Below are 22,432 nucleotides of genomic sequence, written 5' to 3' on the forward strand. Positions count from 1 at the left end.
AGAGAGAAGCAGGCTCCATGCAGGGAGCCCGATGTGGGACTTGGTCCAGGGACTCCAGGATCATGCCCTGAGCCGAAAGCAGATGCTTACCTGCTGAGCCACCCAGGCGACCCATCCTGGGAGTATTCTTAATGACAAAATCAGGAAGTTCCAAAGAGTAGCTAAAATGTCAGTTGCATAAAGACTCTTCCCCTGAGTAGAGTTAACATTAAGAATGTGAAAATTTTGCTGTCAGGCATGTAAGATGTATGAGACACATAAGATAGGAGCATGAACTTGGGATGGTTCTAGTTTGGAATTCTCTAGTCACTATGCCAATGAGAACTAAACCGAATGAATATAAATTGTGACCGGCTCACCTTCACCATTATTGTAACCTGTTTGATTTAGGAAAAACTTACGGAAAATTTCAAACATGCACAAAAAGAAAGCAAATTCTTCAGGACTCTTCAGGTACTCACAGGCTTCAGCACACCTCGACATATATATGGTTAACCTTGCTTCAGCTGTAACTCATCCCTGACTTGATTATTTTAGGACAACCTCCATTTATAACATTTCATCAATAACACCTTCACTATGTATCTCTAAAAGATAAGGATTAAATAAACACTTTATCACACTCCTAAAATATTTATATTTACTATTGTCAAATATCCACTTAGTGTTCGTATTTCCAAATTGTATCATAGTTGTCCTTTTACAGCTGGATCATTTACAGCTGCATCCAAACAATAATGTAACATAATATATATGTGTTATATATTACACTTAGGAGATACCTTTCTTAAGTCTTTAAATATGTAATAATTTCCTCTACTTTTTCTTTTTGACATTTATTTAAGAAACATTATTTTCCTAGAGAAGTTTTTCACATTCTGGACTTGGCATATTGCATCTCCTTATGTCATTTAATACATTCTTCAGTCCTCTATTTCCTGTAATTTGGGGGCTAAATTTGGAGACTTTAGATTCACGCTTTTGGTGTGGGCTTTTTTTTTGTCATGAATATTTTATTGATGTACTTACTGTAATATTTCATGATGTACATAATGTCAAGTTTTTTCCTTTGTTATAAATATTGATCAGTGTCTACAGGTGTTTTCATTCTGATTTGTCCATTTGATATTATCAACTTTAAAATGGTTTCAGCAGCCATGTGTGATCACTCCTTAGATTTGCTGTTTCATTACAGGTTATAAAAAGTGTGATATCCTAATTCTGTAATTTCTTCTACATTTCTTGCCTGGCATTCTACAAAGTGAAACTGTAGTGTTAACCATTTGGTTAACTTGAAATGCAATTTTTATGGGAAAGACAGGATATATGCTTGTTTCCTTTTATTTATCAGTTTTCAGAATAATGGCCTTCTTTCCTGGTATCTTCCAGAGGGGATCATTATGAACTCATGGATTTTAAACATGTTTGATATGTTTCACCCCATTACATCCTTTTTGGTGTTCACACTGTTTTGTCTTTGACCGTGGGAGCCTCTTCATGTTGGCTCCTGCAGATTATTTTGTTTTTGACACACCTAGTGTTTTATAGTTTCTGGAAGAACAGGGTTATATATGAAAGTATACCAACCAGATTCATCTTAATTTTCTGCTCAGGCCTAGTATCAGCCTTTTATCTAAAGAAGCTTTTGTTTTTAAATAGTGTTTAGAGATCTCAGTGCATGTTGTTGAACATCCGGCTTCATTTGAATAAACAGCCATCTTTCAGAAATTAAATGCCTGTTCTTTGTCATTCATTTTGAAAGGACATTGTGCAAATAAGCCTTTAGCTTTTCAATTCACTTTGAGACAGTTATTAGTTAAATATACTGGGTACATTGAATGCAGTCTTAAAAACTTAAACCAGTCATATGGACTGAGAATGCACTTCTCCATTTTTCTTTTTAGTATACTCCTTCATTCAAGAAATCCTGCGCAGTAGTTCATTCTTACAACTATTTTTAGGTTGTTGATGATATTTTGATTGTTTTTGTAACATAATAATTAAAAGAGCCTTGTTTTAATGTAAATATTGAAAGAATTGGTGCTAAGTGCAGTTTTGCAGTCTGCTGTACAATATGATTTGTCACTTGCTTCTTTGCTTCATATATAGGAAGAGAAGGATAGTAAAATTTAGTACATCTATTTCTCTTCTACCTTTACTGTGAAATCAGGTGGTTGCTTTGTGGCTTGTTCTGTTAAAGTGTATTTTAAAAAGTCTTTTGGAAATGTATAACTTTTAAGGACATTCATTGAGTGTAAAAAAATTCTAAATTCACTTTATTTTATCTTGTGCCACATAGTGAATGTCTGACTTTAGAAAGTATTGAGTAAATCTTGTAAATAGGTCTCATGGGGTAAAACAGATACTATTAAGTGACCAACAAAAGAAAAAAACCTGTTCCTTGATACTTCTTTTTAAATCCTATTCTACCAAATTTGACTTCATTGTTTCAGACATTTTTGTGTTAATATATGTAAACACTAAATGTTCTTTCTTTCAAAAAGTAGTTCTTTAATATCTGAAGTAATTTCATATGTACCGTGATTGATCTATATATCTGGAGTGTTGTCCTTTTTTTCTTTGTCAGTACTTGTTATCCATCTGCTAAGTAGGTAACAAGTAACAAGTTTTCACTCTCGTTTAGTTTTTTTCTTTTGAACATTTCTTATTCTCTGTGAGGGTATGCTTATGGTGTTTCCCTTTTTTTTTTTTTTTCTTTATTCTTTTTTCTGCTCTCAGGTATGAGCATATGTTTTGTGTGAACCTGAAATTATGTGAGTTTGAAAAGAAGAGTTTTTGTTTTTAATGGGTGTGAGTCTTCAAAACTACATGATTTTTATTGGATACAAGACTACATGGATAATAGCTCAGGGTACCTTTGTCTGATAGTGTGATTATGGTTGACTGTTCACTTTTGGGTACAGTTAGAACATAGTTATTCATTTAAGATTATGAAAGATTGAGATTATACAGTCATACTACCTAATTCTTACTCTTTCTTTATACTTCAGTGCATCCTAACCAGTTGTATGACTGTTTCTTGAGTTAGAAAGAATCTCAGTAATACCTTTCTCGACTGCCATTCCCATTGGTGTACTTTCTCTGTTCTTGGCTCAAGTCTCAGGAAGTACATCATTACCTGAGAAGCTTGTGACTCTCATTCCCAGCTGCCCTCCTATTCTTTCCTCTGTAGGACAGCCCATGTACTCTCGTGAACATGGTGCTGCTGCATCTGAGCGACTTCAGTTGGGGACACCGCCTCCTCTGTTGGCAGCTCGTTTGGTGCCACCTCGAAACCTCATGGGAACCTCCATTGGGTACCATACCTCAGTCTCCAGCCCCACCCCTCTGGTCCCAGGTAAGCTTTGCTACAAATGGCCATCCACCTCTCTGATCTTTTGTACCACAGCTTGCCAGCCTAAGTGGTGACTGGCATCTTGATCTGCTGTCACAAATTCCCATTAGTTCCCTCTTAGTTTTCTTTTCTGTTTCCCTGCTTCTTTGATTTGTCCCTTGTGGTTGCTAGATGATGAGGCCTCCTGTGTGTCTGTCATCTCTGGTGTCCTCTATATTGACTTTGAATTTCTTAGGAACAAAAGTTGCGTTAGTTCTTTGAACTAATTTCTAATCCAGTAAATAGAAGGAGAGTATCTACTTGAATGTTTTCTAATCATTTATACATTTCAAGAAAAACTAGGTTAATTTATTTTTTATATATTTTTTATTTTTTTATTTTTGGTTAATTTTTTTTTAAACAAAACAAAAACATCTGATTTCTTGCTGATAATGGATGAACATGTATGGACTGGCTGTGTATAATGTAGCGATTTCTTGAAAACTCTTCCCTCCTACCTACATGTACATGTTGATGACCTATTTGAAGTGCTTCGTGGGTATCTCAGGAGGTTTTTAACATTTCTTACTTTGCCTTTAGATCTGAGTTCATCATAATTGACTAAAGGACTTTTAAGTTTCTAGGGGTTCTGTGTATTCTCAGGAATTATAGAACAAGGTCATTTGATTATACAACTTCTTTAAAACTTTCTGCAGCTATAGGAGATTTTAATTATAGGAAATCTGTCAAGACTACCAACTGGTAACTGAAAAATTTTTTTAATAATTTGCTGATCTTAATACTTTGAATCATAGAACTGATTGGCCATTAATAAGGATCTGAATGTCCCTAACCTTGTAGCTGAAACTTAATATGAATGCCATAGAAAATTTTTCCCTAAGAAAAAAAAGATACAAGGACTTCTAAATCACAGTGGCGAAAACTGGTGTCTTCATTTAATTTTAACTGTTCTTTCATTTTATATAGGATGAAGAGGATATATACCATTTAGAGATGAACACTCAGAATTTCTTCAACACTAACAAAATAGTTATTTAGCATTAGAGTTTTAAAAAGTATTTAGTTTTAGAGAAAACAAAGGAAACGTGATAAAAGCAGCATTGATGAGGTGGTTGGTAGTAAGATCATGATTATGTTTAGAAATATAAAATTTATCTTATTTAGCCATTTGAAATAAAACATTTGAAATATTTTTTGTATGAAACCAGCTGTTATATCTCGATTTTAAAGTGTAGATAACCAAATTAGTAGATAGATTTTCCCCCTAATTAAAAGAGTACTGGAAATTGATGAGACATGATAACTGAGGAAACTCAATCAGTCCTTTCTGTGTAGTATTAGTGTATGTGCATGTTTCTTTTAAAAATATTTATTGACGTTTGGATTAGGTGATTAATATAGAGGATGAAAATGGCTAGGTAAATGAATCTGGAAATATTTCTGTAATGAAGAATTGATGTGTATATCTGTGTTTTGGGACAGGAGCATTTTCATTTCTTTCACTTCTAACAGGTATATCTATATACTGTAAATTAGATATGTATGTGTAGGTTGATATATTTGTTAAAGAAAAAATTAATTTTTTGCTATTGTTTGTTTCATATATGAGAAATTACTTCTCTCTGACTTGCTATGTGTTTTGTTGTTTTCTTTCCCCCCAGATACATATGAACCAGATGGTTATAATCCAGAAGCTCCTAGTATTACCAGTTCTGGTAGATCTCAGTACAGACAGTTCTTTTCAAGAACACAGACACAGCGCCCTAACCTGATTGGCCTAACATCTGGAGATATGGATGCAAATCCAAGAGGTGAGAATACCTCATACTTTGATGCTGTTGTTATACAGGAGTTCAGTTTAGCAGTTTAGACCTCACTAAGACTAAAATTACTTACACATTATCTTTTTGAAGAATGCCATATAATCATCTCAAATAAATGTGTTTAAATAAACTGTATCTCCAAATTTTATTTTAAAGCTATAATTAGAATATATATATATACATATATATATATTTTAAATTTTTATTTATTTATGATAGTCACAGAGAGAGAGAGAGGCAGAGACACAGGCAGAGGGAGAGCAGGCTCCATGCAGGGAGCCCGATGTGGGACTCGATCCCGGGTCTCCAGGATCACGCCCCGGGCCAAAGGCAGGCGCCAAACTGCTGCGCCACCCAGGGATCCCTATATTTTTTTTTTAAATAAGAAACAATACTTATATTAGTTGCTATTTTTGTAGACCTTTAGACTCTTTTAGCTGTTTACTCGATACTATTTTAGGTATTAGGTAAAGAAAGATGAAATGACATGGTCCCTGGCCCTGAAAGAACTGATCACTTAAGGGCTTACTTTGTATCATAAGTGCTGTGCTTCACACTAACTGAGACTCTGAAAAACTGGAATAAAATTATCATTCGATCTTTTTTAGTATTTATGATTACAGTCATGTTAGGACCTTTACAAAGCATAGTCACAAACCTTTAAAGACTAAAATGCAAGCATTTACCTTTATTTTTGATTTTTTTAAGTATTTTATTCATGAAAGGCAGAGAAAGGGAGGCAGAGACATAGGCAGAGGGAGAAGCGGGGTCTCTATGAGGAGCCTGTAGTGGCACTCCATCCCAGGATCCCGAGATCATGACCTGAGCCAAAAGCAGATGCTCAACCGCTGAGCCACCCAGGCGCCCCAGCATTTACCTTTAATATGGGTTGATGTCCTCCTATACTCCTCCCTTCAAAAGTGGTGGGTTAGAAAGTTTGATGACATTCCAGTTCTTCTTTCTTACTACAGTTTGACTTCTAATATTTTAAAAAAGATTTTATTTATTTGAGAGAAAGCACAAGTGGGGAGGAGAGGGAAGAGCAGGCTCCCACTGAGCAGGGATACTTGGCACTCAGGGTTGATTCCTGGACCCTGGGATCATGACCTGAGCCAAAGGAAGATGCTTAACTGACTAAACCACCCAGGTGCCCGGGATTTGTAATACTTAGTTTTAATTTGGTTGACTGGCCGTGGGTCGTCCTGACAATATTTTTTTGATTTCATTCTGTGGTGACCATTTTCTTGTTCTTACCTTTTTTCCTATCTTGCTTTTATTAACTTTTCTTTACTGCCATTAATATCATTGTTACCATTGATAGTAGTAATAACAAATATTAATCACACATTAACAGTTTTGTGATGAGATGAAACCAAATGCTTTTACATGTATTATTATATCTTGTATTCCTTTCTTACAGCTCCTTAAAAGTGGTACTATTTTTATTCTCTTCTCACAGATAAAGACATTAAGGGTTAGAGAGAAGTTAAAGACCTTGCCCAAGGTCATATAATTATTAATGGCAGAACTGCAATTTGAACCTAGGCATAGATTTAGAATCTGAACAATATGCTATTATCTTCTGTGCTATAATGCATAAATTATTACCAGATTACTTGAAGTTAATGGGAAGATCATATTCTCAGAAATTTATGTTTTCCCTTTGCCACTAGTCTGGACTTTCTGTGTATTCATATACAGTAGTTCATGGATAATCTCATTCAGGTAGAAATCATGTGGTTTTGTACAGTAGGCTTGATTTGTCATGTTGGCAAGTCATTGAAGCTCTAGCTATGTATCTCTCTCCTTTTCTTATAAAGCCCTTCAGTAAAGAAAAGCACTAGGCAATGTTAGGAGGTAAAAATTGTTGTAGGGAAGATGAAATGACATGGCAAATTCTAGAATGCTCTATGCCATCATAATTGCGGTCTCCTCCATTAGCCTTCTGAAAATAAAGGCCATTAACAGGGCAAAGATCATAGTTACTTTATTCACTAATTTACCCTTAAGGTCTAATAGAATTGTTGGAGCTGTAGCAGCTGCTGAAGAAATATATGTTAAATGAGTGAACTTGCTTCACAATTTTCCTGTCATACAGTGACATACCTCCAACCCTCATCCCTACCCTATCATCTAACCCTACATGTTTTCTTTGCTGCTAGTTTTACTTTTGGTGGAATCACTAAAGTTAAGGAGAATATTCAGAGTATATCAAGCATAGATTGGTGTTACTTTTTTATTCAACACACTTCTTCCCACACACAGGCCATTGTAAGGTCAGTTTCTTTAAGTATTTTAGTCTTAACTATTGTGAAAGAAATATACGAATTTATAGTATTTTCTTTGGATTTTCCTCCCAACTTATGAGTTTTAAAAATTTTAAACCTACCAAAAAATCAAAAGAAGTACAGTAAACTGAATACCTTCACTTTGGTTCACCATTTGTTAATGTTTGGTTGCCTTTGGGTGTGAGTGCATATTCTTCTCATCCTTCTTCCCTTCTCATTTTTTTCTTGAACTACTTGCAAGTATTTGTAGAGATTGTGCACCTTAGAGCTTTTATTTAACATCCAAGAATAAGATGGCCTATATAAACACAGTATCTTTGCTACACATAAGAAAATCATAATTCCATGAGAATATCCTGCCTGGGTGGACTTTTTGTTGAATAACATTAGAATCTAAATAATTTCATTTTATTTATGGAGCTAAGTTTGATTGCTTGTCTGAGATGATAATTGTTAGATCTCTTCATTGTAATGTAATCATTTGTGGAGTGTTACTTTGGCACCATGTAAATATCTTGTTCTCTGATAGTCTTTTGTTGGTGTTTTTTTTTTTCCCCATCAATTGATGATCCTTGCATGAATCAGTTATTACATTGCAGTTGCCTATGACTTCTTAAATTTGGGTATTGTATTTTTAAGAAAGAAAAAGGAGGCAGTTGATATTTTTTCTTGCTATTAAGCATTTCAGTAAAGGAAATGGAAGTTGGGTGCTATTTGCTGTGCTTTTTTAGCTTTTAGGTTAAATATTTTAATCATTTGAAATTCCTCAAATACTACATTGTTAGTAATGTTAATTTTTGTTTTCAACAGCTGCTAACATTGTCATCCAGACTGAACCGCCAGTTCCTGTTTCAATTAATAGCAACATAACCAGAGTAGTTCTTGAACCAGATAGCCGGAAAAGAGCTATAAGTGGTTTGGAAGGGCCACTCACAAAGAAACCTTGGCTGGGAAAGTAAGATAATTTGCTACTTAGTAACATCTGATTGGTGTTTCTGTTATTTTTGTGTGCATTAGTAAATTTGTAAAATTAAGAGTTGTCATTAATCAGTGATTTTCAAACTATGTGTCTCAAAGTTAGGGTTCCCAGAAGCATCATTAAAACATCTTAAAAATGGAAGAGTGAACAGTATCAATAGTAGATATTAGTAATTTATATTTATTATACATAGGTCTAGCCCAATATTAAGAATTATCAAGACACTGGAAATGAATAGAAAAGAAGAAAAAATTACGTACTTTTGCATAAGTTGAGGAACACACCATAAAAACAGTGATGTTCTTTCCTTTAAAGTTAGACTCCTTGGTAGTTGTAGTGTATCTTTTTAGCATATGATTTTTTTTTTCAAGGTTCTATTTATTTGAGAGAGAGTGAGAGAGAGAGAGCACAAATGGGGTGAGGGGCAGAAGGAGAAGGAGACTCCTTGCTGACAGGGAGCCTGATGCTGGGTTTGATCACAGAACTCTGGGATCATGACCTGACTGATTGCAGACACCTAACTGACTGAGCCAACTGGGCCCCCCTAACATATGATTTTTAGTCTCATTTGGGCCTCTTTCATTTTGCAGTATTTTGCCATTCAGTCTTCTTTCTTTCTACTTGTTCTGTTCCCATGTAACAAGGATGATGTGAAAATTAAATAGTAATTTCTAAAGAATATAAGAATGTCTTACAGATGACATTTTAATACATGTAAAAAATTATTTGTTGATTTGTCTCACGTCTAGGCATAAGGTGGGAGAATTAATCAATATCTATTAATATTCTTTTCAGGCAAGGAAATAACAGTCAGAGTAAACCAGGATTTTTGAGAAAGAATCAGTATACAAACACCAAATTAGAAGTCAAGAAAATCCCTCAGGAATTGAACAACATTACCAAGCTCAATGAACATTTCAGCAAATTTGGAACTATTGTAAACATCCAGGTAAATGTGGCTAGGTTGGTGACAGAATTAATGTTGTTTTATGCATCTTTGAAAATCAGTTCACTTGGCTTAAATGAGCCAGTAATTAGTCTGATTATCTCTGCTAAGTGTTTTAGGCTCCACTATATAGCTCTATACCTAACTTTATGATGAAATTGTTAGGCTGAATTTGTTTTTTTTAATTGATTTGTTTCTTATCCACAACTTCTTACTGAAAGACACAGAGGCTAGTTAGTATATTTGTGTTTATGATGCTATTTCTGGACAAATGACTCCTTAATCTGCTTTAGTATTCTAACTAGGTAGGTGAGATTTTTGGTAATTTCTAAGATTGTAATTTTGTTTGCTGAATGACTCTTCTATTGTAGTCAAGTAGTAATTGGCTAAGGATGGTTCTAATCTTGAGAATTTTATGCAGTGTAACATATTTTCTAATATTTCATAAATTGTAGCTTTTGTATTCTGCTTGCTAGATATTCCACTTTATGAATTTGTGGTTGGATGTTACGCTGTAATTGACAGTACTTGAGGTTTCATTAATTTTACTTTCAGTCAGTCACCCTGATGGTTAGTGTTGTCATCAAACTAAAATACGATTTATATAACTGAGTTTAAGAAAGTAGTGGTAGGAAATTTGATGTTTCAAAGAACTCAACCAAAATATTCTTTTTGAAAGATATTTTTGGAGAGATTTTTAAGCAGTCTTTTGTCCCTGAATGTAGTACATGTTTAATTTTATAGATAATTTGATATATATTCAACAAAAGTGACAAAACCAAATCACCTAGATCTCACCACTTTGCAGTAACAATTACTGATACTTTAATGAAAAGACCTGTGTTTGTTTATATGGAAGAACACATATGCACATATATCCATGTTCTCTTTTAAAACATCTAAAAAAAAAAAAAATAAACGTAATCTACACACAAAAGACAAAATCATTCCGTATGTCTCTGACTACCTTTCTTCTCTTACATGTTTCCTAGGTCGTTATTGTTTATGGCATTTAGAAAAAAAAGATGGCTTAATGTAGCTTGGTAGATGAGACTCCTCCAGTTTCCATAACACATACCAGGGACTGGGTGGTTTAAACAACAAAAATTTTGGGCAAAGTCCAAAGTCAAGGTGGCCAGTTTGGTTCCTGATGAGGATTTTCCTTCTGCTTTGCAGATGGTCACTTTCTTGCTGTGTCCTCGAATTGTGGAAGGGTAGAGAGATCTTTCTCTTTCTATAAGGCCTTGGGTACCATCTGACTAGGGCCCCACCGATATGACCTCATTTAACCTTAATTACTTCCTAAAAGCTCTGTTTCCAAATGTAGTCACACTACATTTGGTTAGGATTTCAATGTAAAAATTTGGGAAAGGGGTAGCGATAGGCCATAATTTATTTACTGTTTTTTGTTGTTGGGAATTTCTCTTCTTTCTGTTACTTTATATAAAAACAATGCTGTGGTGAACCTCCTTGTTCTGAACGTTTCATTATTTTTTTTATGATGCATTGCTGAATTAAAGGGAATTTTAGAGGACTCTTAATTTGAGCTGCCAAATTGTTCTCCAAAAAGGTTGTGCCAATTAATACTCTGAAATGCACTGTGTGAAGCTCATCAACAGTGTAATATGAATCCATTAACATTTTTTTAGCCAGTTTCATAAGTGAAAAATTTTGCTTGTTTTAATTTATACTTTTTAAAATAGGATTCAAGTGTGTATAGATCTTTTGCAGGGATTTTTTTGGATATGCCTGTTGTCTTTGCCCATTTTTTATGAAGGCATTTACAGTAGTGCTTTTCCAAGCCATTGCTTATCATATATATAAAAAATATTTTTTCCATTCATCATTTAGTTTAGGGCGTATTTGGACTGACAGATTGTAAAATTTTATGTGGTAAAACTTAACTGCTCTTTGTCTCTATGGATCCTACTTTTACAGGTATGCATAAAAAGATTTTCCAAACAGATTATACAGATATCTACCTTTTTTTTTTCCCGTGTTTTTATTGTTTTTTTTTTGTTGTTGTTGTTGTGAAGTAGTTTCTTTGTCTGGAGTTTATTTGAATGTAAGATATCCAAGAGGGATCTAACAACTTTTCCCCAAGTGGTTAGGTAACATTACTAGGATTATTTATTGAATAGTCTAATACTCTTTTAGATATAATTTTAGAAAGTATGCATATTATATTTTAGAGAGATAGAGAATTTTATAAAGCATTCAGAATGGATTTCAGCAGGCTGTTTTCTACTTCTGAATTATTTTTTATTTTTAAAAGATTTTGTTTATTTGACAGAGAGAGCGAACACAAGCAAGGAGAGAGGCAGACAGAGTGAGAGGGAGAAGCGGGCTCCCCACTGATCCGGGAGCCCCATGCAGGGCTTGATCCCAGGACCCTGGGATCATGACCTGAGCTGAAGATAGACACTTAATCAACTGAGCCACTCAGTCACTCCATGATTCTGAATTCTTTACCAATAATTTACTTGCTTTTTTTTTTTTTTTTTTAAATTGTATTTATTCATGAGAGACACAGAGAGGGGGGGAGAGAGAGAGAGAGAGGCAGAGACAGAAGCAGGCTTCCTGCAAGAAGCCTGATGGAGGACTCAATCCCAGATCCTGGGATCACGCCCTGAGCCAAAGGCCGACACTCAACCGCTGAGCCACCCAGGTGTCCCAATTGTTGATGCTTTTGTTTTTTCTTACAGGTTGCTTTTAAGGGAGATCCAGAGGCAGCCCTCATCCAGTATCTTACCAATGAGGAGGCCAGGAAAGCCATTTCCAGCACTGAAGCAGTTCTAAACAACCGATTCATTCGAGTTCTGTGGCATAGAGAAAATAATGAGCAGTCAGCATTACAGTCTCCAACACAGCTACTCCTGCAACAACAGCAAACACTTAGTCACCTTTCACAGCAGCACCATCATCTGCCACAGCACCTTCATCAACAGCAGGTGCTGGTGGCCCAGTCTCCTCCCTCCACAGTACATGGAGGTATCCAGAAGGTAATCCACTGGTTCACAGGCAATGAGAGGTCCTGTAGTCCCATCCTCTATCTAGAATATCATTTCTCAGTTTGCGATCCTTAGGTCTCCTATAGGAAAGCCACTCAGTTTGATCTGCAGACCAGAAGCATCTCATCTCCTGAGAACTTACTAGACATGCAGTTTCATGGACCTCACCCCACCTTAGTCAGAATCACTGTGGTTGGGGCCTAAGCATCGGTTTTTTAATAAGCTCTCCAGGTGATTTTTATGAACTATAAAGTTTGATAAGTGCTGTTCTCCTGGAATTAAGTACCTGAGTACAAATTCCTGGGCCTTATCTCCCCAAACTTAAACAATCAGTCTCTAGATATGAGGCCCATAAATCTACATGTTTAAAAAAATACTCTAGTGATTCTTCTCAACACTAAAATGTAATAACTATCCACTTCCAAACAACTCTGAATCTTAACTTTTCCTTTGTTTTGTGTTAGAATCAGTCATCCTTGTATCCACTCTTTTGTCTTAATTTTTCCATGTAGAAAACTCTTCTAAAAAGCTTTTAAAACTGAAATATAAGCTCCAAGAAAATGGGAATTTTGTTTCTTTTATGCATTCTGTTCTGTGCCTAAAACAATGCCTGGCATATATTGCTCACAATATTCTTGAATGAATAGATGAAGGGAGGAAAGAATAAACAAATTACTATTCACTAGAGCCATTCTAACATTGATGATAATGATAACCTTTTCCTAGGTGTTCTCTTGTTTCAACTAAATGCATTCAGAGTTTTTAATTTATTTTAAAGATTTTTATTTATTTGAGAGATAGGATGTGAGAGAGAGAGCAGCAGGGAGGGGCAGAGAAAAAAGCAGACTCTCTGCCAAGCAGAGAGCTTAACTACACAGAGCTTGATCCTGGGACTCTGGGATTATGACCTGAGCCAAAGGCAGCTGTTTAACAGACTGAGCCACCCAGTTGCCCTGCATTCAGATTTTTAAAAGGGATTTTTTTTACTGTACATAGTCTTAACTCCAGTCATCATCCTTTTTATTTGCATGTAAGCCTGAATTTCTTTTGTCTATGTCCCACTTCATGATAGAGCCCAAAGGCAAATGCTTCTGTAGATGTTGGTCAAATGTTGTATAAAGGTGGTACTGTCACCTTTGTGATCTATTAGACCCTATTCTGTTAATGGAGTCCAGGGTTGCATTGATTTTTGGTGTGTCCATATTGATATAAGCTACTAGCAGTTAAAACCCCCAAATCCCTTAAAGGGAACATTTAAAATATTATCAGAAATTTTATCTGAGTATATGTACATATATCATGTATTATGTTAAGACAGTTTTTAGACATCCATTAAAGTATAGATAATAGCAGTCATTTATATGTCTACAACTTAAAAAAAGAAAACCTTAACAGATAATTGAAGCACCCTCCCTTCTCAATTCTTTATTTTCTTCCCCAGGCTAATCACTACCTGAATTTGTATGGGCATTTTAAAAACTTTTATCACATGCGTGTTTATTTTGTGTGTGCAGATGATGAGTAAACCACAGACATCAGGCGCCTACGTTCTTAACAAAGTTCCTGTTAAACATCGTCTTGGACATACAAGTGGTAACCAGAGTGATACATCACACTTACTGAATCAGTCAGGTGGTGCTGGAGAGGATTGCCAGGTATGCATTTCCGCATCCTCAAATATATCTAAAGCTGTTCAGTGACACAGAGAAATTAAGAAATTGATAGTCATCCAAATTTGTAATGTCTTACTTCTTTTTTTTTTTTTTTTTTTTTATGTCTTACTTCTTTATTAAAGATAAATGTGACTGCTAACCTAAGTGTGGCAGGTATACTTCGCTAATTTCCAGGATTCTGCCCAAAACTGGCTAATTAAATTTTTTCCCTGTTAAAGCTAAGTAGGAATTTGAGAATTTTAACCATTTATTAATAGATAAATGTCAATTTGAGAATTTTAACCATTTATTAATAGATAAATGTCTTTCTTAGTCCGTTTCTTTTCCTAAGTAAGAACATAATGAAGATTCTGTCATAATCAGAAGTCAAACTTTGAAATTTTTTTTTTTTTAAGATTTTATTTATTTATTCATGAGAGACACAGAGAGAAGCAGAGACACAGGCAGAGGGAGAAGCAGGCTCCCTGCAGGGAGCCCGATGCAGAACTCGATCCCTGGATTCCAGGATCATGCCCTGGGCCAAAGGCAGGTGCTCAATTGCTGAGCCACCCAGGCGTCCCTTTTAAGTAGTTTTTTTATGTTGAGGAATTTATCTGCATAGTGACTTTCCACAATGGTGATTATTTCAAAGAGAGCCTGGAAAATTCTGAAAGAGAGTAAGGGAGAAGACTAGCCCTACTAGACATTAAAAAATATTATGAAGTTTGTATAACCAAGTCAGTTGAGACTGGCGCTTGGAGAAACCAGTGGAACAGAAGAAAAGACTCACTTGCAAATAGGAATTTATTAGATGTCAAAACAGTATCTTAGGTCAGTGGGGAAACTACAGACTTTTTGATAAATGGTGTTTAGATAACTGAATAGCCCTATAGAAAAGATAAAATTAGATCCATTTTTAAAGTTACATAATAATTAAGATAATTTCCAAAAAGATCTGAGATTTAGATGCCAATGGAAATGCTAAATTGTACAACCCCAATGAAAGCAAATTTGGCAAAGTCTCACAATTATGTATGCATTTATTCTAAACCAGTAACCCTCCTTTTCAGAATGTATGCTAAAAGTACATTTGTCAAACTATGAAAAAATGTATGTATAAAGCTGGTAATTGTAGACTCTTTTTAATAGCAAAAGACTGGAAACAGCCCAGATGTCTGTCAGTAGGGGACTAGTAAAATGTAGTAGTAATACATCCATAGAACAGTGTATATGCAACTTTAGAATGAAATGAAGAATATTTTCTTATGTACCTTGAGGTGATCATCAGGATATATTAGGTAAAAAAAAGGTAAAATGGAACAAAACATGTATAGTCAGCAACTGTCAGTGTAAGCAAGTAGGGCCAATGATTGCATATAATGTATTTGCTAATTAGAAGAAATGAAAATTCCTAAAATTAATTTTAAAAAATCTTTTAATTCCTAAAACTTAAATCTTGGTGTTTACAGCAGGGACCGAAAAAACTAGACAACTTTGACTATGTCTCGCTTTGTAGATTTGTCTTGGAACCATATAAATGGTGAAATATACTTAAAAGATAAAATGAAAAAAATAATCTCTAAAAATTAAAAAGACAAGTGAAACGAATTCATGTTTGCTTAGAGAGTACTTTAAAAACACAGTTATTTGACTATATTCCTAATGAGATGAAGCCTGAGGCAAAAAGCAATTTTTTAAAAAAGATTCATTTAGGGCAGCCTGGGTGGCTCAGCAGTTTAGCACCGCCTTCAGCCCAGGGCCTGATCCTGGAGTCCTGGGATTGAGTCCCACATCGGGTTCCCTGCATGGAGCCTGCTTCTCCCTTTTGAATGTGCCTGCCACCCCCGCCCCCATGAATAAATAAATAAAATCTTTAAAAAAATATATTTGAGAAAGAGAAAGAAATGTGTGGGGGAGGGGTAGAGAGAGGAAGAGAGAAATCCAAGCACCCTCTACACTGAGCCTAGAGCCTGACTTGGGGCTGAATTCCAATGACCCTGAGATCACAACCTAAGCTGAAACCAAGAGTGAATGCTTGATAAGCTATACCACAAGGCGCCCCACAAAAAGCAATTCTATTTCTCTAAAGATTTTTATTTATTTATTCAGGAGAGACAGAAACATAGGCAGAGGGAGAAGCAGGCTCCCTGCCGGGGAGCCCCAAAAAGCAATTTTAAAAAGTATTTTTTCTTCAAAAAAAAAAAAAAAAGTATTTTTCAGTAATCATGATTCTGGCAGTGTTGGTATTCTGAAACTAGTTTGTGAGCATTGTAGGGTAAATCAAATGAAGAATTAATATTGTCAATGACAACTGATATATTTAGTGCAGTTGAAAAGAGGCATACAATAGATGAGATAAGGTAAAAACACCGTAGTCTGCTTTGAATTCAAAGTATGGTTGATCCTTGAACATTCGTGGTTTGAATTGTGCCAGGTCCACATGAACATGGATCAGTCAATCAATTTATTTATTTATGGTTTTATTTAAATTCAAGTTAGTTAACATAATCTACTATTAATTTCAGGGTAGAATTTTAAAGATTTTATTTATTTGAGAGAGTGCAAAAGAGCATGGGGGAGGGAGCAGTAGAGGGAGTAGAGTAGGACTTTGGGACCATGACTTGAGCCAAAGGTAGACACTTAACTTACTGAGCCATCTACACACCCTCGAGGTAGACTTTAGTGATTTATCAGTTGCATATAACACCTGTTACTTATTATACCAAGTGCCCTCCTTAATGCCAATCACCCAATTACCCCACACTACTCACCTCCCTCCCCTCCAGCAACCCTCAGTTTGTTCTCTGTAGTTAAGACCCTCTTATGATTTGTCTCCCTCTTTGTTTTTAGATTATTTTATTTTCCCTTGCTGTCCCCTCCATTTATCTGTTTGTTTCTTCAATTCCACATGAGTAAAATCATATGGTTGTCTTTCTCTGACTGAATTTGTTTAGCATAATACATTCTAGTTCTAGCCACATCATTGCCAATGGCAAGATTTCATTCTTTTTGATGACTGAGTAATACTCTGCTTTATACATAATACCACATCTTCTTTATCCATCCGTCAGTGGACACCTGCTCCTTTTAAACATAGATTTTTAAGATTAGTACAGTAAATTACTGTAAATGTATTAAAGAAACATTTTCTTTTCTATAGCTTATTATCGTAAGAATACAGTTATATGATATACCAAGTATGTGTTGTTTATTTTATCAGTAAGGCTTCTGGTCAACAGTAGGCTATTGAGTTTTAGAGGAGTCAAAAGTTAAATATGTGTATTTTTGTACTGTGGGGTGGGGGTGGGGTCAATCTTGAGTTATTTAAGGATCAACTGTATTGATAACAATTTCAGATACTGTTTTATCTTAAAAAACAAATAAGCAATAAAAAGCTCTAAGACATTTCTTAAATTCTACTCACTGAAAAGGTCTAGAAGTAATAATCAGTCCAAGGGTAATGACCCCTTGCCCCCTCCCAAGCACTCAGAGGAGCCAAGGGTTCTTGAGGAAAGAACCCCAGATATGGGTCTAACAGTGTTCTAGATGACCCTGGAATATTTTATCCAACCAGAAAATGGAAGTTGTCAAAGATTCTGGAATCCTGTCAGAGAATGAGCTGTAGTCATAAAGGCTCTAGATCTATTCACAAATTTAAAGGAAATTCAAAGGACAGTGGAACATGTTACCAGGGTATTCTAGAATTCTGTGGCAAATATTGCACGATGAGTGATGTGGTTTCTTCAATAAACAATTTGAAAAAAAAAAAAAAAAAAGACGGGGGGAATGAAATGGTATTAAAGGAGACTTAAAAGAAATACAACCAGTGACAGTAGATGGACTGTATAGATCCCAATTCAAGTGATAAGAAATGTTTAGAATGTGAATATCTAATCATATTAAGTAGTTACTATCTTTTAAGTGTGATGATGGTACGGGGTTATATTTACAAAAGGAAGGGGGCGTTATCTTTTAAAGGTACAACTGTAATATTTACAGATAAAACAACGTGGTGTTTGGTATGAGTGTGGAGTTGGGGATTTAAGTAAAACAAGATTATATAGTCTCCCCTTATCTGCGGGGGATATTTTCCGAGATCCACAGCGGATGCTTGACACCATAGATAATACCAAACCCTATGTGTACTATCTTTTTTCCTGTATATACCTGCCCATAATAAAGTTTAACTTATAAATTAGGCACAATGAAAGGAAAAACAACAATAATAAAATGGAACATTTACAACAATATGCTTTAATAAATGAGAGGTCATTCTCAAAACATTGTACGATACTCATCCTTGCTCGTGATGATGTGACATGATAAAATGCCTACATAATGAGGTAAAGTGAAGTGAATGATACAAGCATTATGATGTAGTATTAGGTTACCCATGACCTTCTGATGAGCCAGATGAAGGTTATCTATTTCTAGACCGCACTTGACCTCTGGTAACTGAAACCGTGGAAATCCAAACTGTAGATAAGGGGGAACTACTATATTTTATGTCCTGATAACTGTTGGTGCTTGGTGATGGATACATCAAATTGGTAATATAACTCTTTTGTTTCAAAAATTCCATTATAAAAAGATACCAAAACAAAGACATTATAGATTTGGAAGTCAGACAGACGTGACTGACTTGACCTGCCTCTTACTGGATATATTAGATAACTCAAGAGTATTGATTTCCTTTTCTATAAATTGAGTTGCTGTGGGGATTGAAAAATTTCATATTCATAAAGCATGGAACAAGAGTACTTAATACATACTAAGTGCTCAGTAAATTGTAGGTATTGCCATTTGTATGTTAGTAAATAATATGAATTTCAGCTGTGTAGTGTTCCTACAGTATTTCAGAGATGCTTGTGTAGTTAAAGTAGCTTAATTTTGAGGACAATTAACTATTGTTTGAGAGAAGTTTTGTATTTTATTATGGATATTTAATGATAGAATTCACACAATTGAATTTTCTGTGAATTTCTCAATATTATATATTGTGCCCCTTATATCACATATTTTTTTTATATCACATATTTAAAGTCAGTTAAAAAATAAAAGAGGAGAGTGTGTTAGGAAAGACTTGAACCAGAGAGATAGTACTGTATCATGTAGTTCTGCTGTGCCTTAAGGGAAGACTAACTGGAGAACGGTCTGTTCAGAAGGAGAAAGCAATCTAAATAACAAAACTAGCACAGTAGAGATGGCCAGTACTTTACTCAGATCTGTGAGCTAACTGCTTGTTGTAGGTTTGATTATAAACTCATATAGCACTTGATTAAATATAATAATATTATGATTACAAAGTACCTTAATCCTGAGTTAGTTGATTTGGAGGAGGGTTTAAGGAAACCAGTAATTCTGTGATCAGATGTCTTAATTAGCCTTAACCTAAAAGGACGGAAAACTAGGATGAGGCTAGAGCTATAACTGGTAAAGAAGCTACAGTCATCCCTGTTAGCCGGGTTAGAGAGAGATTTAGTCAGTTTTACTGTTTAGACAGGATTCCTCTTTTTTTGTCTCTTCAGTCATGATTATGGAGTGATCTTGTGGTCTTGTTTATGCCTTGACCCATCCTGGTCTCAAGAGTGGCCTTGTTGGAGATTTTTTTATGAAATTGTTTTTGTTTAACAGGAGGACATATAAGGACTGACTCTGGGTAGTTGGCTGGCTGCTCCTAGATATAAGGGGCCACATTCTTTTTCTCTTAATTAAAAAAATGTAACTAGAAGAGGAATAATGTGATCATATCCTGAAACACAACATTATTGCTAAAATTAATTTGTTTTTGCATTTGAGTGACAATTGGATTTATGTATACATAAAAAGCTAGTTTTATAAATGAAGTTTTTAATGTAAAAAAATGTATAACTCCTAAAAAAATACAAATACTTGCAGCCTTTCTAAAAAATTAAAGCTTTTCTAAAATTTGATTTTATATGTTCTAAAATTTGATTTTATATGTGTTTCCTAGATATTTTCAGCTCCAGGCCATCCAAAAATGATTTACAGCTCCTCAAACTTAAAGACACCTTCGAAACTTTGTTCAGGTTCTAAATCTCATGATGTTCAAGAAGTTCTTAAAAAGAAGCAGGTAACAGCCTTGATTCTAATCTCCTTAAAGAGGAACTGACCCATTGAATTCTTAAGTGATTATGTTAGCACATTTGGATAGTTCATGTTGTTATGGAACCACATTATAATGTTTATTTAGCTGCTTTTTGGTACAGTGTACATTTGAAAAAAAAAGATGAACAGACAAAAATGTATTTAGTGGTTCCCTTTCGGTAGCTATATCAAACACAAGGAAAGAATTTTTCTGATATAAAAATAAATAATACTGAGTTGACCTGTTTTGGTTTTTTTCTCCAAGATCAGGAAGCAGACAGTTTAACTTCATTATTTCCTCTTTTAAATCCTCTCTTGCTTTGTAAGTTAGACAATATTTCACATAAAGTATAACATTTATGTACTTGTTATTCATATGATTCACTTCTGAGTTTTATTATTACTATTATTATTAAAAGTGAAGTTTCATTCACTTTTTAGATTTAAACTCATATAAGAGTTTTTCAAATAAAATGTATGTTTGTATGGTCTCAGTATAATTGGAGATTAACAGAGAGTGGTGAGATACAATATTTTCCTGGTAAAAATCCATAGAATTTGCTATGACTTCTGTCCTCTAGCTTTATTTCACATTTTTAAACTTGAAACATGAAAAATAAGGATTGGCTTATTACATTGGCAAGGAAAAACAGGTATTCTTTATAAATACATTTACGTCATTCAAGTAAATAAATGTATTTAAAGGTTTTTGTCTCTGGTTTCAGCTATTTTTTGATTCGGAGCAGAATTTTTCGTACACAACATAGGAATGACCCTGAAGAAATGAGTTGGTCTTTTAACAAATGTATGCAAATGTTGGCAATATCCATTACTAATTTTTTTAATCTGTTCGTATAGGAAGCAATGAAGCTACAACAAGATATGAGGAAAAAGAGACAAGAAGTGCTAGAAAAACAAATAGAATGCCAGAAGGTAAGATAAGAACTCATTATTTGCTTGCTGGAAGATGGATACAATGGATTTTACAAAGATACCTTCATAGTAAAGTTTATAAAGGTTATTTATATTAAAATTTACTAAGCATGGTTTTACTTTCTTCTGTTTATTTTATAGATGCTAATATCTAAGCTAGAAAAGAACAAAAACATGAAACCAGAAGAGAGAGCAAACATAATGAAGACTCTAAAAGAGCTTGGAGAAAAGATTTCACAATTGAAAGATGAATTAAAAACATCTTCTGCAGTCTCCACACCATCTAAAGTAAAGACAAAAACAGAGGTATCTATTTGCATTTTCCATTCAGCATAGGGTTGTTGAACATCTGTTATGTGCTTGGCTCTTTGAAAGTACATTGGAAAAAAAAAAAAAAAAAAGAAAGTACATTGGAGCCCTTAGGTAGCTAATAGTCTAATGGGGCGACAGAGTAACAATTTTTTTTAAATGTTCCTCTGTATGCTATGTACTCTCTTTGAAAGAGGTGCTAATACTCTCTTTGAACAAAGATTTTTTTTTTTTAACTTCCTGAAGATGAAATTGCTAGAGTGATGGCAAAAAAAAAGTGTATTTTCCTGTTTCATGAATTGTTTTTCTAATATTATGGTATAGTGGAACCATCTCTTTTAATATTCAAAAGATACCATTGGCTTTAATATGGTAAAAATGTGGCATTCTGTTGAAAAAAAGAATCAGAATTTCTAGAACCACTTAAGTCTAATTTCATTAATTGCCATTTGTTTCCTTAGAGAGTACTTGCTCTGGAACCATATGCAGTGGTTCCATTATACTACAGCTCTTTAGGGAATTTTGGATTATTTTCTGGCCTTTTGATAACTTGGAATAATAAATTTATCAGATATATAGAATGCAAATTTTTATGTACATTATATATAATACATTTGAAATTGTGGCTCTCTCACCAGAGGGATGTAAAATATTTCATCAAAATTGCTTTGAAAAAATATTTTTATTGAAATTTTTCCTAATTATAGAAGCAGCATATACACATTTTAAAAGTTAATATTTGAAGGGAAAAAGTCTCTTCACAGTCATGCTATCTGAAGACATATAGGTTATCCCTCACACCCAAAAAAAGTGGCAATAGTTGTAGGGTTCAAATCGGAAAGCAATTATGTGGCTATTATCTATTTGTACCATTAATGAGTATTACCTATGTAATTTATTTTGCCCGATTGTGTTTCATTTATGACTCTTTATTATTAGAAAATTATTCTCCCTCTTCTCAGTTGACTCTCCAAGGTCTGATTTTTAGGTCATCTGAAGCAGTAATACTGCTTATTATTTCTACTAAT

General features: G+C 34.5%; 1 protein-coding gene and 1 long non-coding RNA gene across 5 annotated transcripts in view; one reads left to right on the forward strand and one right to left on the reverse strand.

Moving 5' to 3' along the window:
- RBM27 (RNA binding motif protein 27) overlaps positions 1-22,432 on the forward strand; it is a 74,052-nt gene that overhangs the window by 33,620 nt on the left and 18,000 nt on the right. For 2 of the 4 annotated variants that reach the window (XM_072826355.1, XM_072826356.1), the window contains exons 9-17: positions 3,194-3,358; positions 5,017-5,166; positions 8,277-8,421; positions 9,241-9,394; positions 12,097-12,393; positions 13,917-14,057; positions 20,029-20,148; positions 21,021-21,095; positions 21,237-21,401. In XM_072826355.1, the coding sequence (XP_072682456.1) occupies positions 3,194-3,358; positions 5,017-5,166; positions 8,277-8,421; positions 9,241-9,394; positions 12,097-12,393; positions 13,917-14,057; positions 20,029-20,148; positions 21,021-21,095; positions 21,237-21,401 (1,412 nt within the window). The remainder of the gene's footprint in view (positions 1-3,193; positions 3,359-5,016; positions 5,167-8,276; positions 8,422-9,240; positions 9,395-12,096; positions 12,394-13,916; positions 14,058-20,028; positions 20,149-21,020; positions 21,096-21,236; positions 21,402-22,432) is intronic. The other 2 variants (XM_072826357.1, XM_072826358.1) reach the window with 1 other exon arrangement.
- Positions 12,071-17,618, reverse strand: LOC140633598 (uncharacterized). Its single transcript, XR_012031178.1, has 3 exons — positions 17,479-17,618; positions 14,023-14,091; positions 12,071-12,210 (listed from the first exon to the last, which is right to left on the reverse strand). It is a non-coding gene; the product is annotated as an uncharacterized lncRNA (long non-coding RNA).

This window comes from Canis lupus, chromosome 5, assembly GCF_048164855.1.
Source record: "Canis lupus baileyi chromosome 5, mCanLup2.hap1, whole genome shotgun sequence".
Taxonomy (NCBI): Eukaryota; Metazoa; Chordata; class Mammalia; order Carnivora; family Canidae; genus Canis; species Canis lupus.